The 16,385-nt window shown below is 39.5% G+C and overlaps 1 protein-coding gene across 6 annotated transcripts in view; it reads left to right on the top strand.

Annotated features, from left to right (window-relative positions):
* TARBP1 (TAR (HIV-1) RNA binding protein 1) overlaps positions 1-16,385 on the top strand; it is a 60,866-nt gene that overhangs the window by 19,677 nt on the left and 24,804 nt on the right. For all 6 annotated transcript variants that reach the window (XR_010381837.1, XR_010381836.1, XR_010381835.1 and 3 more), the window contains exons 11-17: positions 1,231-1,330; positions 2,283-2,455; positions 8,415-8,512; positions 11,872-12,033; positions 14,154-14,341; positions 14,908-15,169; positions 15,305-15,493. Coding sequence is in view for 3 of the 6 variants with exons in the window: in XM_031460885.2 (XP_031316745.2) it covers positions 1,231-1,330; positions 2,283-2,455; positions 8,415-8,512; positions 11,872-12,033; positions 14,154-14,341; positions 14,908-15,169; positions 15,305-15,493 (1,172 nt within the window). In the remaining 3 variants the exon portion in view is untranslated. The remainder of the gene's footprint in view (positions 1-1,230; positions 1,331-2,282; positions 2,456-8,414; positions 8,513-11,871; positions 12,034-14,153; positions 14,342-14,907; positions 15,170-15,304; positions 15,494-16,385) is intronic.

Here is a 16,385-nt window from a genome sequence, read left to right as displayed (position 1 = left end):
ATCTGATTAAATATTCAAAAGTGGATAAAATTTTTAGAGTTTCTTCCTTAACTTTTCTAGGACTTAAAATACACTGTTTAATACAATGTACTTTTTTAAGGTTTTAAAAAACTGGCCTCAAATGCAAATGAGATGTTTGCGTGTGTGTGTGTGTATAATATTTTTGTTTTGACTCTTAACGCCTTTGGCTATGTGCCTTTATAAAATTTTAGTTTAGTTATCAATTACTGGGCAGTTTTCAGAATAAGTTAATACAGTCCAAAGAAAACATTATTTAGCTTGAGTTTTGGGGCATAAAATACATGTAGTATTCAAATTTTTTAAAATACAAAGACTCATCAGTCCAAGTGTTTTCAATCTACATGTAAAGTAGCTTTTTTCTTTGGGTTGGACATGGTCAGTACAGATAGATTTTACACTGTTTATTCCACAAACATGTATCAAGGGTTTTCTAAGTGCCAGACATTGGAGTTACAGAGGTAAAAGATATGTCCCCTATCCTCAGAGAGAGCATTGTCTAGCAAAGGAGTTGACAAGTAAGCAGATAATCTTAGTGCCGTGCCTTGAAAGACATAAGCACTGGGGTGGGGATCCTAAGCGAGCTGTCTCCATCCGGGGCAGGTAGACCTGCAGTGGTCGGGAGAGGTCACTGATGGGATGACACCTAGTGAGTGAATAGAAATGAAGATAGAAAGTGGGGAGGAATATCCCACAAGGCTGGGGTGAGCTTAGACCCAGGGAACTGAAAGTAGGTAGGCATCTCGCTGTGTCTGTCTGTCTATGGCTGGAGTGGTGAAGAGGTCAGGATGAATATGAGTTAGGTAGATACATATGTGTATGCTGTATCATTTATATGATGTACAACAAAACAAAGCAGCGACAACAGGACCACACAAAACCAGAATCATCAACAAACAGAAATGTTGGAGAGCTTTCAGAACAGGCTTTTTGAGTTAGAGAAAGTGAGACATGGTTTGGAAACAGCAGTAAGAAGAGCTTTCAGAGCTTGGAAAATGTCGTGTAGTCGCCCTGCACCAATATGTTGCTATTCATACCTACGTGTGTAAAAATGAGCCATCCTGTAGGGTGTTCTGCCACATTTCATCTCAGCTGAATTTCTCTAATGATCTAATACTGATGAAACACAGACATTTAGCTGTTTTATTTTTGGAACCGTGTCTTGGAAGGATTTTGTTAATGCTTTGCAAACATTAACTGTTGTTATTTAAGGAGGAGAAAAGTGCTGCATGCCTGACTGGTTTGAAGCCAAGCTTGTTGCTCTGATGGTCTTGCTCGCCGTAGATGTGGAAGGAATGAGGAGTCAATATAGGTAAGTGTTTCTAAATTTGAAAAGAAAGCTTTTTTTTTTTTTAATTTAAAGGCCAATCGAATTTATGGTACGTAGTCAGACTTCTCAGCGATTGGTATGGAATTGATCACAGTGCATTAGCAGAGGGTACTAGAACATTGGCAATACACTAAAGAAATGTTGAATATTAACAATAAATTAATAGGACTAGAGGTTTAAACTAGAGAAGGTCAAAAAAAAACCCCAACTATATACATGAATCATTGCTTTAAGAATGGGTTGTAAGATCTTAGCATAAGATTAGGTTAAGACATTTACCGGATTTTACCCCTTTGCGATATGTGTAGTTTTTTTTAAAGATAATAAAGACTCATTTCTATTTTGAGAAATAGGAGCAGATTAATTCTCACCAAATTATAAATGTTGCAAAAAGGAGCTTCATTAGGTGGGATATTTGCATGATAATGTAGTTAATTGGATTAATATCAGATCTCTTTTAGATAAAGTTTTAGTACTAAAGTTGGTTAACAGTTTTTCACAAATCTTTAATTCTTTGTATTTTTTTGGTTAATGTGTCTCATTTCTTTGACTAGCATATATTTTTGGTTTTTTGGTTTTGTTGTTGTTGTTTTTTTTTTTTTGAATTATGGAAGCAGGGTCTCAGCATTTTAATTTGCAGATAAATTGGGTATAGGATTTTCTTCATACTGGTGCCTAGAGTCGAGGAGGTATGTGTGCCCTGTGCTTCCTTCTCTGGTGAATCACTGCCCTCACTGAGAAAGCACAAACTGAAAGTTCAGTGAGAAGATGGGAGTGAAGGACCAGCCCCAGTAGGATCTAAGTGTTTGGATCATCTGTAAGAGAAATTCTGTCTAATGGAAGCGTTAACTAACCAGTTCCACAAAGTGTAGCTGGAAAGTAATTCCTTTATGCTTTTGAAATGCTTGATTTGGGCATGTCTTTTAATGTCTAGTGAAAAGCGGAGAACACAGAATGTATTAAGGATATTCTTAGACCCTCTCCTGGATGCCCTTGTGAAGTTTGGCACAAATGCCTACATGCCCTTGCTGAGAACTGACAGATGCCTGCAGTTGCTGTTGAAGTTACTGCACACTTGCTTGTTGAAAGGTTCCAGTTCCCAAGATGGTGAGGATAAGTAGTTTCTGTTGGTGTCTTGCTTGGTCTGTCTTTGGTACTTGGAATGAGAGGAAACTCCTGCCCTTTTAACATCATGCGTTCAGCAGATACTCACCGAGCATCTCCTGGTGGTGCTGGGGTTGTGGAGGTAAAGGAGCAAACAGCCCTCAGGACGCTGACATTTTAGTGTCTGCATTTGTTGGTTACTGTTGATTTTAGAATGTGATTTCGTTTGCTTTTATTACTTTTTTAAAAATTTATGTGCGCTCATTAATTTACAGACTGTCAGAAATGATCATGGCTCTTTCATATATGTTTTTAAGAAAGATGCATTTCTAATTGCCACTATGCTAGATGTTGCAAAAAGGAAGCTAAACCATGAGAATGGCCATAATTTTATAATTACTTATTTTTATTTATTTTTAAATATGTTCATCCCCAAGCACCTCTCGGTGGGAAATGCTTCCCACAGGAAGTAGAGTGGTGGCAGGCAGACATGTTGAGACGTTTCTCCCTCCTCCCTAAACTAAGATTTATGTAAAACAGTAGTTGAAAATCCACGGACGTTAGAGACGAGAATAGCAATGGGTAAGCCTTGATTCCCAATCTTTCTGACCAATTTCATTTGGAATTTTAGAATTTTTCTCTTTAAAAAAGAATATTCCAGGGAGGGAGGGGATAGATCAGTGGTAGAGTGCATGCCTAGCATTCACAAGGTCCTGGGTTCAGTCCCCAGTACTTCCATTAAAGATAAACAAATAAAAACCTAATTACGCCCACCCAAAAAATTAAAAATAAAAAGAATTTCTAGAGAAGCATTAGTGTTAGGTTAAACCTGAGGATAATATTGAAAGGGTAGATTTTAGTATAGGCTCATGAAATATTAAAGCTAGTTTCCAAGTTCTGATATTTTTGAAAATGGTAGCAGAACCAAATGCCTACACATAACCATTACTTTTTATAAGACTTTGAACTCCTCTAAGGGCGTAAATTTGGTTTCATTCGAAATGTCTTACCTGTTGAAAATGCTCAGATCCATGCTTTCAGGTTCAGGACTGGGTCACAGGTGCTTTTGGAAAATTGTTGTGATATTTAGTACAGAACAAAAACATGTGGTGTTTATATGTAAATTATGATACAGAATAATTAAATACCCAAGAACTCACCACCCAACCTGAGAACGAATTTACCCATTACTCCTCAATCCCTTCGTTTTTCTCCTTATTTTGACTTACCTTTATCGCTTCTGTGCACTTAAAAAATGGTTTTGCTTCATACCTAGCTATTCCTCAACAGTAGTCTCATTTTCCTGCTTTAGGGAAATGTTACTTTTCTGTAAGAAGTCTCCTGTCACTTTTTTCACTTAGCATGTTTCCAAGGCTCATCCCTGTCCTTTCTTACACATCATTGTTTCGCCTGCCGTGTTATCTTCCATTGTGCGGTGACAGCACAGTTACCGGTTCTCCTGTTGCTGGACGTCGGATGGTGTTTAGTTTATTACTCTTATGTACAGCGCTGCCTTGAACACTTGTCCACGTGTGTCTTCTGGGTCTGTTTGTTTCTGCAGTATATGTACCCCCAGGACCAAAATGACTGGTTCCTAGGGCACATGCGTTTTCAGCTTTTAAGATAAGGTGAAATTGTTTTTCTAAGTAGCTGTGTATGCATTTTACGTTCTCACCTGCAGAATGTAAGCATGCCCATTGCTCCTCAAGCATTTCTCCTTTTATACCACAAGTAAGAGCCAAAGAAATCTCTAGTTAATTTTGATAGCAGTGGACCTCTAGGTCACTGGTAAACCAACTGTATGAAGTTTCATTACCTTTAAATGGACCTAAATCCTGAAAGGATTTCTTTGATGGGGGAAGAGGAAAATAGTTATCTCCAGTTTATGAATGAGTAAATACTCTATGAATTACTAGCACAGAGGTCAACAAACACGTAATGGTAAAATAAAAAATAACTTGGTACCGTCAGCCCTCCATGCTTCTGGATTCAAACAACCCTCAACTGAAAATATTTGGGGAGAAAAACCCCAGAAAGTTCCAAAAAAGCAAAACATGAATTTGCTGCGCTCTGGCAGCCACTTACATTGTATTTACAACTATTTGCATTAGGTATTATAAGTATTCTAGAGATGATTTAAAGTATATGGGCGAGTGTGTGCAGGTTATGTGCAAGTACTACTCATTAAAGTTGTTTAAAAATAGTTAATTAACCATATCTGTGTGGATCTATTTCTAGACTCTGTTCCATTGATCTATATATATATATCCCTTGGCCAACACCACACTGTTTTGGTTACTGTAGCTTTATAAAAAGCTGTTAGATAGTTTGATTCTTTAAAATTTATTTTCCTTTGTCAAAAATATTTCTAGCTATTTAGTTCCTTTGCCTTTTAATATAAACTTTATAATCAGCTTGTCTGTATTTACCAAAAGAAAAAAAAGTCTTGCTGGAGTTGATTAGAATTTTGTTAAATCTACAGATTAATTTTTTGAGAATTACTCTTTATATATTGAGACTTTTAATTCATGGATGTGGTATGTCTTCTGATTTATTTAAGCTGTCTTTATTTTCTTTCATCAGAGTATTTTAGTTTGCAGCATATAGATCCTGTGCAGGTTTTGTTAGATTTATACCTTTTGTGGGAAGATTATTGTAAATGGTATATTTAAAAGATTTTTGGTTTTCAGTTGTGCATTGCTAGTGTACAGAAATAGGACTGATTTTTCTGTGTTGACCTTATATCCTCTCACCTTGCTGAAGCACTTACTAGTTGCAGAAGTTTTTTTAATAGATTCCTTGGGATTTTTTTGTAGACAATGATGTCATTTGTGAATGCGGCAGTTATATTTTTAGTTGTCTGTCGTGTTCCCTTATCCTTTTAATGCCTGCAGAATCTGGGGTCTGAAGGAATTCTGTTTTTATTCTTGGTAATGGTAGTGGTAATTTGTGTCCTCTTTCTCTGTCTGTCTCTCTAAGACTGGCTAGTGGTTGATATTTTATTGATCTTTTCAAAGAACCAGCTTTTGGTTTCATTGATTTTTCTCTTTTCAGTTTCATTGATTTCTTTTTGTTTGTTTGCTTCTTTCTGCTTGCTTTTGGTTTATTTTGCCTTTTTATTGAAGTTAAGGTAGAAGCTTAGATTATTGTTTTTAGATCTTTTTTAAAGTGACATCTAACACAGTGAATTTTCTTAACTGCATCCCACAAATTTTGATATGTTGTATTTTCAGTTCAAAACATTTTCTAACTTTTTTGAGACTTTCTCTTTTATCCATGAATTATTTAGAAATGTATTTGGAGATTTTCCTGTTATCTTTCTGTTACTGCTTTTTAATTTACTTCTATTCTAGTCAGAGAGCATACTTTGTACAATTTCAGCTTCAAAAAGCTTGTTAAGGTTTGTTTTATGACCTAGGGTGTGGTTTACCTTGGTGAACGGTCCATGCACACTTGGAAAGAATGTGTGTTCTGCTGTCGGGTGGAATGTTCTGCAAATGTGCATTGTATCCAAGAGCTTCGTGGTGTTTTCAGTTTTATATTCTTGCTGATTTTAAGAGTGTTGAAGTCCAACTACAATTTTGGATTTGTCCCTTTCTCCTTTTTCTACTGTTAGCTTCATGTCATGTATTTTCAAGGTCTGTTAGGGGAATCTATATTTAGGATTGTGTTTTTTTCTTGGTAAGTACTCTTTTTCATTATGTAATGACCCTTTTTATCCCTGGTTATTTTCTTTACTCTGCAGCCTAGTTTGTCTGATAGTAATATAACCACTCCTACTTTCTTTTTATTAGAATTTGCATTTTTTTTTCTGGCTTTGTACTTTTACTTAGGTGATTATATTTAAAGTGAATTTCTTATAGACAGCACACAGTTGGATCATGTTATTTTATCCATTCTGACAGTCTGTGTCTTTTAATTGGTCTAGACTATTTGCATTTAATAAGATTACGTATATCTTTGGTTTTTGAGTCTGTCATTTTATTTTTTGAATTCTGTTTATTCCCTTTATTTTTTTTTCTTTCCCCTCTTCTGACTTCTTTTGGGCAGTTTGAACATTATTTTGTCTTGCATTTTAATTATTTTTTGTATTTTTTACTAAATACCTGAAGATTTTTGGGATTACTCCAGAGATTACAATGTACATACTTTTTACTGTTGGCTTAGAATTAATATTTTGCCACTTGAAATTCATGTAGAAACTTTACTACCTTCTAGGTTCCTAACTTCCTCTCCCCTGTTTCTTATAGTTGTTATATCTACATTTGCTGAAAACCCTACCAGGCAGTGCTATGTTTCTCGCTTTCAACTATCAAATACGTTTTAAAGACTCGAGAGAAGAGACTGTTGCATTTACCCAGATATTTACAGATTCTTTTGCTTTTTCGCCCTGATGTTCCATGTTTTCCTGTGACATATGCCTTTTGTTCGAAAAATGTCTTTCAAAGAAAAAAAAATATATTTTTTTGGTATTTCTTTTGGAGCAGATTTGTTGGCAATGAATTCTTTTAGTTTTCCTTCATCTGAGAATGGCTTTATTTTACCCTTCTGAAGAATATTTTTGTTGGCTCTAACATTCTAGTTTTATAGGTCTTTTCTTTCAGCAATTGAAAGATGCCCCCTGTGCTCTGGGCCTCCGTGGGTTCTCATTAGAAGTCGGTAGTGATTCACATCATTCTCCTCCTCGGTCATAAGCCTTTCTTCGTGCTTTCAAGATTGTTTCTTTGTTTGCAGTTGTCAGCAGCTTGGTTATGCCGCGTCACGTTGCATGTTTTACTGATCTGTGTTCAAGTTCACGGGTTCTTTCCTCTTGCCTCCTTTCTGTTACTGATCCCATCCAGTGAGCTTCTGAAACGTGTTATTGTACTTTCAATTACAGAATTTCTGTTTGGTTTTTGCTTAAATCTTCTATTTCTTTGCCGCGACTTCATTTTCTGTTTCAAGAGTGTGTGTGGATTGACTGCGGGAGCATTTTTTAGTAGCTGCTTTCAAGTCTTGTCTGATGATTCTAGCCTCACCATCATCTTGGTGTTGTCTTTTGTGTGTTCTTCTCCCACGTGAGCTAGGAATTTCCTCTTGCTTCAGACACCCAGTTATTTTGGATTGTACCCTAGGTATTTTGAATATCATGTTATGAGACACTGTATCTTGTTGAACTCCTGTGGACAGTGTTGACATTTTTGTTTAGCAGACAGTCAGCCTCGCTTGGTTTCAGCCTCTGTTCCTGACGCTCAGGCTTCCGTGGGGGCCGGCTCCACTGTCAGTTTTATTTTCAATTCCTCTGCGGTGCTGTCTTGACCTGCGCCCCAGGTGTTCCATCCAGTGGCCAGGCTGGGACCTGCACAGTTGTCTCCGTGAGGTCAGGTCCCAAAGTCTGTGATGTGCTGAGCCTTATATACCAGCAGAGCAGCTCAGGTGAGCCCAGCACTTCATAAACCACTTGCTGGGACCGTTTTCCTGAGCACCTCTGTCTCTGGCATCTTCTAAGGACTCACTGTCTGGTTCTCTGGGATTTTCCTTTTTCATTCCCTGCCCAGAAAGTTGGGGCCCATTCTGCTGCACGCTTTCTTGACTGCTCTGACATCTGGTTCCAGTCTGCAGCAGGACCGCAAAAACTCACTGCTCTTCCCAGTTACATCTGCCTGAATCCATCTGCTGCTTTTTGCCTTTCAGAGTCTTCAAATGGCTGTTTCAAATATTCTGGCCAGGTTTTGTATCTGTGTTCAGTGAGAGAGGGTGGCATGTCCCTGTTTCATCATGCCCAGAACTAAAACTCCTAAATGATTTTTAAGATCAGTTATAGATTTCCCCATATTAGTGGCTAATATTAGAATTCATTTTTGGTAAGTTACGCACACATATGCTTAACGTAGTTGAACTTTTACTAGAATATCTGGTCTAGTTTGTACCAAATAACTTATTTCTATCATTTTAGTTGCATGCTTTTTTTTCCCCCATACAGATGAGGTGTTTACCCTTCTTCAGAACTTTATCTTGTCCACCTCAGAGAGCATTTCTGAATTTATTCTCAGAAGACTTACTATGAATGAACTAAATAGTGTAAGTATTTATTGGAGTAACTTTCAGTCTTTTCATCGGTATTTGAGTGATTATTGACTGGCAGACACTGTATTAAATTAAAAATTACTTTAATGTAATAGTTTCTTGAAAAGTGGACTTAGGGAGCAGAAAAATTTTAAGCTTTGAAGTGTCCTAGTTCCGATAACTGTGACCTCGGTAAAGTTGTGTGGCTTTTCTGAGCCTCAGTTTTCTCATCTGTAAAGTGGAGATAATACATCTGCTTCCCAGGGCTTAGAGAGTTTCAGATGGTGTAAGATATTTGAAATACTTAGCATATTCAGTGCTCATTGGTCCCAGGGTCCAGAAGTTCTAATTTGGCAGGTTTGGGGGATGGGACCAGGTTTCAGTACACATACGGTTTAAGCTCTGTGTGTGATTCTGAAATGCAGTTAGAGCTGAGAACAACCAGTCTGAGGCAAAGAAGTTGCTCTGTGAAGGTAGCTGTCTTCTCTGTCTCTGTTCCACTTAATGTGTTCTTTCTAGGACATCTGAAAAAATTAATAAAGTTTTCTCCCTTCAAGAATATTTTGAAAATACAAATTTTTACAAATGCCTATTACTCTTAATTTATTTGGGGGGAAGTTGAAATCTCTAGAGACAAACGTTGAGGCAGTTAGAATCATTAGATTGTCAATAGAGTGAGACAATATACTTACTTTAAGAACTTTTATTAGACTATCCAGTTAAGGACATTTGTTTGATAGCTGATAAGCAGGTGTGAAAATATAAAAAGACAAGTTTTATAGTAAAAGACTTGAGATACTGTGATAGGAAGGCAAGAGAAACCTCCTGGACTGGGGAGGTTTTTAGCATTTTCCTTATTAAACAATTGTTTCTTGTTTGCTTTTTTTAATGGAGGTACTGAGTAAACAATGGTTAACAGTATACCTAAATTTCCAAGAAAGGATTTAATAAAGAAATAATTTTTTTTGTTTTGCTCCAGTATCACTTATTATTATCAGTATTGCTTTACCTTTTTATTATGGAAATTTTCAGACATACACAGAAGAAATATAATGAACTTCTGTGTACCCATTATATGACATAAATGTTTCTGTTTGTTTGGAATTTGAAGCTAAAAATAGCTTTAAAAAGGGAAATGTTAATGTGATTTTATCTTTTAGATGCAAAGATTTTATTTTATTATTATTTTTTATTGAATTACAGTCAATTACAATATATCAGTTTCTGGTGTATAGCACAATATCCCAGTCTTGCATATACATACATATATTCATTTTCATATTTTTTTTCCATTAAAGGTTATTACAGGATATTGAGCATAGTTCCCTGTGCTATACAGAAGAAATTTTTTAAAATCTATTTTTATATATAGTGGCTAATATTTGCAAATCTCAAACTCCCAAGAGTGATAGCATATGGTATTTTCCTTTCTCATTCTGGCTTATTTCACTTAGAATGACAATCTCTAGGTCCATCCATGTTGCTGCAAATGACATTATTTTATTCTTTTTTATTGGCAGAGTAATATTCCATTGTATAACTATACCACAGCTTCTTTATCCAGTCATCTGTCTGTGGACATTTAGGTTGCTTCCATGTCTTGGCTATTGTATATAGTGCTGCTATGAACACTGGGGTGCATGTATCTTTTCACATTAGGAGTTCCCCCCCAGATTTATACACAGAGGTGGGATTGCTGGGTCATATGGCAAGTCTGTTTTTAGTTTTTTGAGGAATCTCCATACTTTTCTCCATAGTGGCTGCACCAAACTACATTCTCACCAGCAGTGTAGGAGGGTACCCTTTTCCCCACACCCTCTCCAGCATTTATCATTTGTAGACTTTTGAATGATGGCCATTCTGACTGGTGTGAGTTGATACTTCATTGTAGTTTTGATTTGCATTTCTCTGATAATTAGTGATATTAGGCATTTTTTCATATGTCTATTGGCCGTTTGTATATCTTCATTGGAGAAATGCTTGTCTAGGTCTTCTAGATGCAAAGATTTCAAAAAGTAAAAGCAGTATATGACAGTTTAAAATTATTTTGAAAAATTCACTCTCTAGTGAGTTACTAGAACTCCCAGTTAAGTACATTTGTTCGGTAGCTTATTAGAGTTAAATTAAAGTCTCTTCCCTAACCTCACATTCAGTTTGCCTCACCTCAGCAGCATGATGGTCAGTATTTGACAGCTGGCTCTCAGGTCGGGGAAAGCCCTGATTTGTAGTGTTTATCCATTTCTGTGGCTGATTTCAAGCCACCACTGTGAGGCCATGCATTGGGGTGAGATGCACCGTCCCCTGCAGCGCAGGCTGCCTCAGCCCTTTACTCACAGAGGAGACCGCAGCCGTGGCTGAGTCATTTGTTTCATACTGTCCAGTGCCTGCACACCTGCCCCCGCACCTGCGTCCACCTTGCCTCCCTTTGTCTCTGCAGAGGAGGGCAGTCTGGCTTCCGTCCTCTTCCATTTTCCTGAGGACTTTACCCCACTGGCCATCCTCTTTTTCTGGTGTTTTTAACCTCTCTTTCCTCCTGGACTCCTTTCATGAGCATTGAAACTGCTCTAAGAGCCCCTCGTCTCACAAGAACCCTCTCGCAGTTCCTCCTGGCACGCTGTGTCCTTCTCTTTGTGAACTAATCTGTAGACAGGCCCCTCAGCTCCATTCAGAAATAGCTGACTCTGAAGTTGTCGGGGCCTCCTTTGTCTTACAGCTGGCCGAGACTTTTCAGACTCTGTCTTTCTTGATCCCTTAGCCCCAGTAGGCACATTGGACGCTTGTCCTGGACATGCCAGCGACTGTGACATCATCACCTCCTGCCGTTGCCCAGCTCTCTGACCGTTACTCCCGGGACCCGTCCATTCTCTCCTCTGTAGCCCGGGGAGTCGGAGTTTTTCCGGCGTGGCCCTGGTCGTTCCCTTCCCCTTCTCTCCTGTCTAGGGCATCTCACCTGCGCCCGGCACGCTCTCACTTAATTCTTCCAAAAACCACGTGTTGGGATACTGCCCTCCCCGTTTTACAGATGAGGAATCTGAGGCCCAAAGATGTTAGGTAACTTGCACCGGTCCCAGAGCTGGTGAGCGGTGGAGCTGGGCGGAACCCATTCCTGCCAGGTAAAGGCCTGTGTTTCATTCTGCCCCTCTCACTTACTAGCTCTGAGGTGCTGAACACAGACACACCGTGTGAGTGCAGAGGAGGACGTGCTCAGCTCCACCTGGGGAGGTGATGGAAGGCTTCTTGGAGGAGATGACTTTTCCTCTTGTCCATGTCTTCGCTGGGTACTTTTAATAAACTGATTTATTTCCTTCCTGAACTTTCCTAGTTTTGTGAAAACCATGGACCCTGCTTACTAAACATTTTATTTTGTGTCTTAGATTTCAGATCTGGACCGTTGCCGTTTATACCTGACGGTATTAACTGAGCTCATAAATCTCCATCTGAAGGTTGGCTGGAAAAGAGGTAACCCTATTTGGAGAGTTATTTCTCCTTTGAAAAATGCATCCGTGCGGCATCTTCAGGAGATGAACAGTGGACAGGTAATCTTCTCCACTTCAGGGCTTGCACTTAGGTTGAATGAGGTGCACATGGAATACGTATTTGACCAATAAACCATATTTTGATAACATAAAGGGTACCTGCTGAAATTCAATTTTTAAAATAATACCCTTTGTTTATAATATTGGATGACGGACTGGGACTCCTATTATAATATTAGGTGTGATGACCTCAACCATAAAATCATTTAGATACAGATAGTGGAATTTCACTAGGTGTTTGGCCCGGATGCCAGGAAGGGACGTTTCAATGTGTCCACATTCACCGGTCTGGTGTCCAGAGCCCTCTGTCCTTGGCTTCCACCCACCCTCCCCAAGTCCAGTCATCCCTGGCCTTTCCTCTGCCTTCCTACAGAGCCCCCTGGGCTGCAGTCACTCTTGGCCCCAGTGTGGGACTTCAAGATCACAGGCACATGCCATGTCCTCCCTCATCTGGGCTTCTGTCCCGTCCAGTCCTTCCACGAGCGCTCTCTCAGTGCACACGTTTTGGTGTCTGGTCCTCCCTCTACGTCCCAACCCAAATTACATTTTCTCTTGAAGGCCTCCTGGAATCAGTGCCTCATTCTTTCCTTCATTTATCTATTGCTCTTTATGCGTCCCTTTTTGCATTTATTTTCATCTTGTCTTTGGAATAATTTATGTGTATGTGTATTCTCCACTTGATTTTAGTACCTAAAAGTGTTTCTTAAACATGATATAATAAGGTGTAGTGGTTATGAGCACAGGCTTTGGAGTTAGACTTCCTGATGTGAATCCTGGCTTTATCCTTGCTAGCTGTGTGACCTTGGGGAAATTAATTAGCCCCTCTGTGCCTCATGGACTGCACCTGCAAAATGAGGGTTAGAGGGCTGATAGTGAGAATTAAAGCAAACTCACGTATGTCAAAACTTTAGGACAATCCCTGGCACGTAGAAAGTCTTCAGTAAATGTTAGCTGTCTTCACTTAACACATGTTGAGAGTTTTAAAAAGTTGAGCTGAATCATACTCTAGTCCAGGCTGCTAATTTAAATAGCGACTTGGTTGCCTTAATAATCTGATTTTTTTAAAGTAGTTTTCAGGAAATGTCCTAAAAGAAAATTATAAGGAAGACTGATGAGCATTCCAGCATCCTGTCTACTGCATGTTAGTGTTACATCAGTGCTAGGGCAGGACATTGTGATTTTCAAATGTGGACCAGAATCATGAACCACACCACAGTGATTCTTAAGCTTGCTTTATTTAGTGATTCACTGAGTTACATTAAGGTTAATAGGAACCATACTGGCTCAAAAGTAACACTGAATTTTATTTCCTGTGTTGATGGCATTGCTAAGTAAAATTCGTCTTGCAGAGATGCCTGGTTTACTTTGGCAGGGTGAGGGAAGCTACAGGGAAGTAATAAAAGGCTCCCCTCCATGGAGACACACTGGTTGGCAGTATTTGGAAAAAGGGCTTTGGTCTCCTGGGCAAGCTGTTTCCTCCATCTGGGTTCTTGCCTGCGCTCCTGGCCCCTTGGTTGGAGATGATGATCTAAGCACGAAGCCAGGCTGTCCCCTTTCCTTCCTTTGTGCTCCTTCTTGTAGAGCTACCAGTGCTGTATGTGAAATAACCCACTTATCTAACCCTCACAGTTATCCTGTGAAGTGGGTTCTATTACTGTCTCCCATTTTGCAGATGAGAAAACTAAGGTGTAGTGTGTCCACAGTCGGACAGCTGGAAAGTGCAGAGGCAGGATTCAGCCCTGGGCCCTGCGGTTCGTGGTCCCAGCGGTGTCACATCTCCAGAAGCAGCACAGGCTGACTGAAGGAGGTGTCTGTGGGTATACCAGGAGTCTCTTTTTTAAAAAATACTTCAGCCAAACAGTTAAAATAAGACTCACTCATAGGAAAGTTGTATCCAAATTGTCTTTAGTCTGAACTGCTTAAAGTCATTGCCACTCTAAGTTTGTTTGACACCAACCTGTACAGAAACAGTAAAACTAAACAGCGTGTGTCAAATTTCCTTCTCCTCCACCTGGTGGCGTAGCAGGCTGGAGGAGGGAGGGGAGGGCGTGAGGTTCCCGCAGACGGGGACTCAGGCCCTTCCTGGTGAGGACCTGACACATCGTCCGTTTCCTCCTCAGGAGCCGACGCTCGGCAGGCAGATTCAGGGAGTCGTCAGTATGGCCTCCTTGGCCATGGTCTGTGAGGCCACTGACCAGAAGCCAGAACTACAGCTGGACTCTCTGGATGCTGGACCCATGGAGAGGCTTCTCTGCTCTCTTCCGCTCAATCAGACTCTGCAGAAGCCCCGCACTGATGGAGAGAGCAGGTGTGTTCACCAGCCAGCGGAGGAGGGGGCATATGTACGCAAAAGGCATCTTTTTGCTAATGTTTAAAAATGTACTTTGCAGGGTGGGTACAGCTCAGTGGTAGAGCATGTGCTTAGCATATACAAGGTCCTGGGTTCAGTCCCCAATACCTCCATTAAATAAATAAACAGACCTAATTATGTACCCCCTCCAAAAAAAAAAAGATGCGTTTTTGTTTGAGTCATTGGGAGAGTTAGTGAATGCCTGGCTCACTTAGAGAGGCGTGGAAGCTTAGAGGTGAGGCTGCGTTTGGGAAGATAATGTATTGTTGCATTCTTTGTCTCTGTCACTGGGAACCCATTCGCTTTTCTGCATTTAGTTATCAGTGAATCACTTAAAATGAGTGAAAAATAGCTACTTTCAGGGTAGTTAGAGATTGGAGGTTTATGTGGTTTCCTTGTTTTTTGGGAGACAACATTTAATAATGACTTTAATTTCTCCCCTTATAAGGATAGTTTACTACATACAAAAGACACTGAAACAGACTTAAGGAAGGATGGAGTAGTGACTTTATTTTTTGTCTCAGTTTTTCTGAAGAATCATCATCTTCTCAAGGATGGGGGAAAATAGTTGCACAATATATTCATGATCGGTGGGTCTGCCTCTCCTTCTTGTTGAAAAAATATCACACCCTTATACCAACCTCAGAGGGTGAAATTCTGGAACCCATTCTGCCTGCTGTTCAGATGCCAGAAAGGACTTTGCAGTCTGCACTGGAAGCCCTCACAATTCTTCCTTCTGATCAAGTTTTACCTGTGTTCCATTGCATGAAAATTTTGGTTCCGAAGGTAAGAAAGACACAGGGAGACATGAATTGAAGAATAACCATAGGAACAGACATCTGTTTCTGAAATTGTGATAATTATGTATTTCTTTTTTTCTTTCTTTCTTTCTTTCTTTCTTTCTTTTTTTTTTCCTACCAGCTTCTGACCTCCTGTGAATCACTCTGCATAGAGTCTTTTGACCTGGCTTGGAAAATCATATCTTCTTTAAGCAACACTCAGCTGATATTCTGGTCTAATTTGAAAGCTTTTGTTCAGTTCGTTTTTGATACCAAAGTTCTTACCATTGCTGCGAAAATCAAGGGCCAAGCATATTTCAAAATAAAAGAGGTAACTTTTTAAAAAATTGGAATTAAAAAGCACATAATGTAAGATTTAGCATCTTAACCATTTTTAGGTGAGCTGTTCAGTCCTGTTAACTATATTCACATTGTTGTGATCTCCAGAGCTTTTTCATCTTTGTGGAACTGAAACTCTGTACCCGTTAAACAAGTCCCCTTTTTCCCCACCCCCAGCCCCTTGCAAATATGTTCTTTCTGTTTTTATGCATTTGGTTACTTTAGAAAAAGAGGTAACTTTTTGTTTTTATTTTAATTTGTGTGACCTGTAGTGCATGAAGAAGAACAGAGCTATATGTGTGACTACGTATTTGATTTGTTGTAATTTATTTATTCAGTCAGTAAATATTCCAAACCTTCTTCAGTGTCATGAGTAAGGACAAGAAAATCTGTTAGATGTGAAAGAGTAGGTGCGAAATGGTAGCCCATGAACCACACCTGCCTTACAAACATATTCGGTTCATATAATCAAATTAAAAACTTTTGCATTAGTTGCCTGCTTTTGAGAATTGGGAAATTTGCATGAAAATCTGTCTTTCCCCTTCTCGTGGGAAACTCGATGATCTGGCAGCCCTGGTCATTCCTCCGTGATAGCAGTGGCCCGGCGTCGAACAGGCACTGGCCCATCCAGGGGGGCACACACTTTCTACTGCTCCCTCCACCCCACACCAAACTGTGGCACGATTCCTCCAGTACCCTGGACACAAATGCCAGGGGCGCTTGTCAGTGCATTTGTGCTGCTGCTTTTCTTGTACAAAGAACTATTTCTCTGTATACAACTGTATCAAGGTCTTTCTGGTTTCTGGAGGCATTTGCCTTTATAATCACTGATGCGTAGTAGAGAACATGACATGATGTTACATCATGCCTCAGGACTCGCATAC

The sequence above is a fragment of the Camelus dromedarius genome, chromosome 8 (assembly GCF_036321535.1).
Source record: "Camelus dromedarius isolate mCamDro1 chromosome 8, mCamDro1.pat, whole genome shotgun sequence".
NCBI lineage: Eukaryota > Metazoa > Chordata > Mammalia > Artiodactyla > Camelidae > Camelus > Camelus dromedarius.
This window is presented reverse-complemented; position numbering and strand designations above follow the sequence as displayed.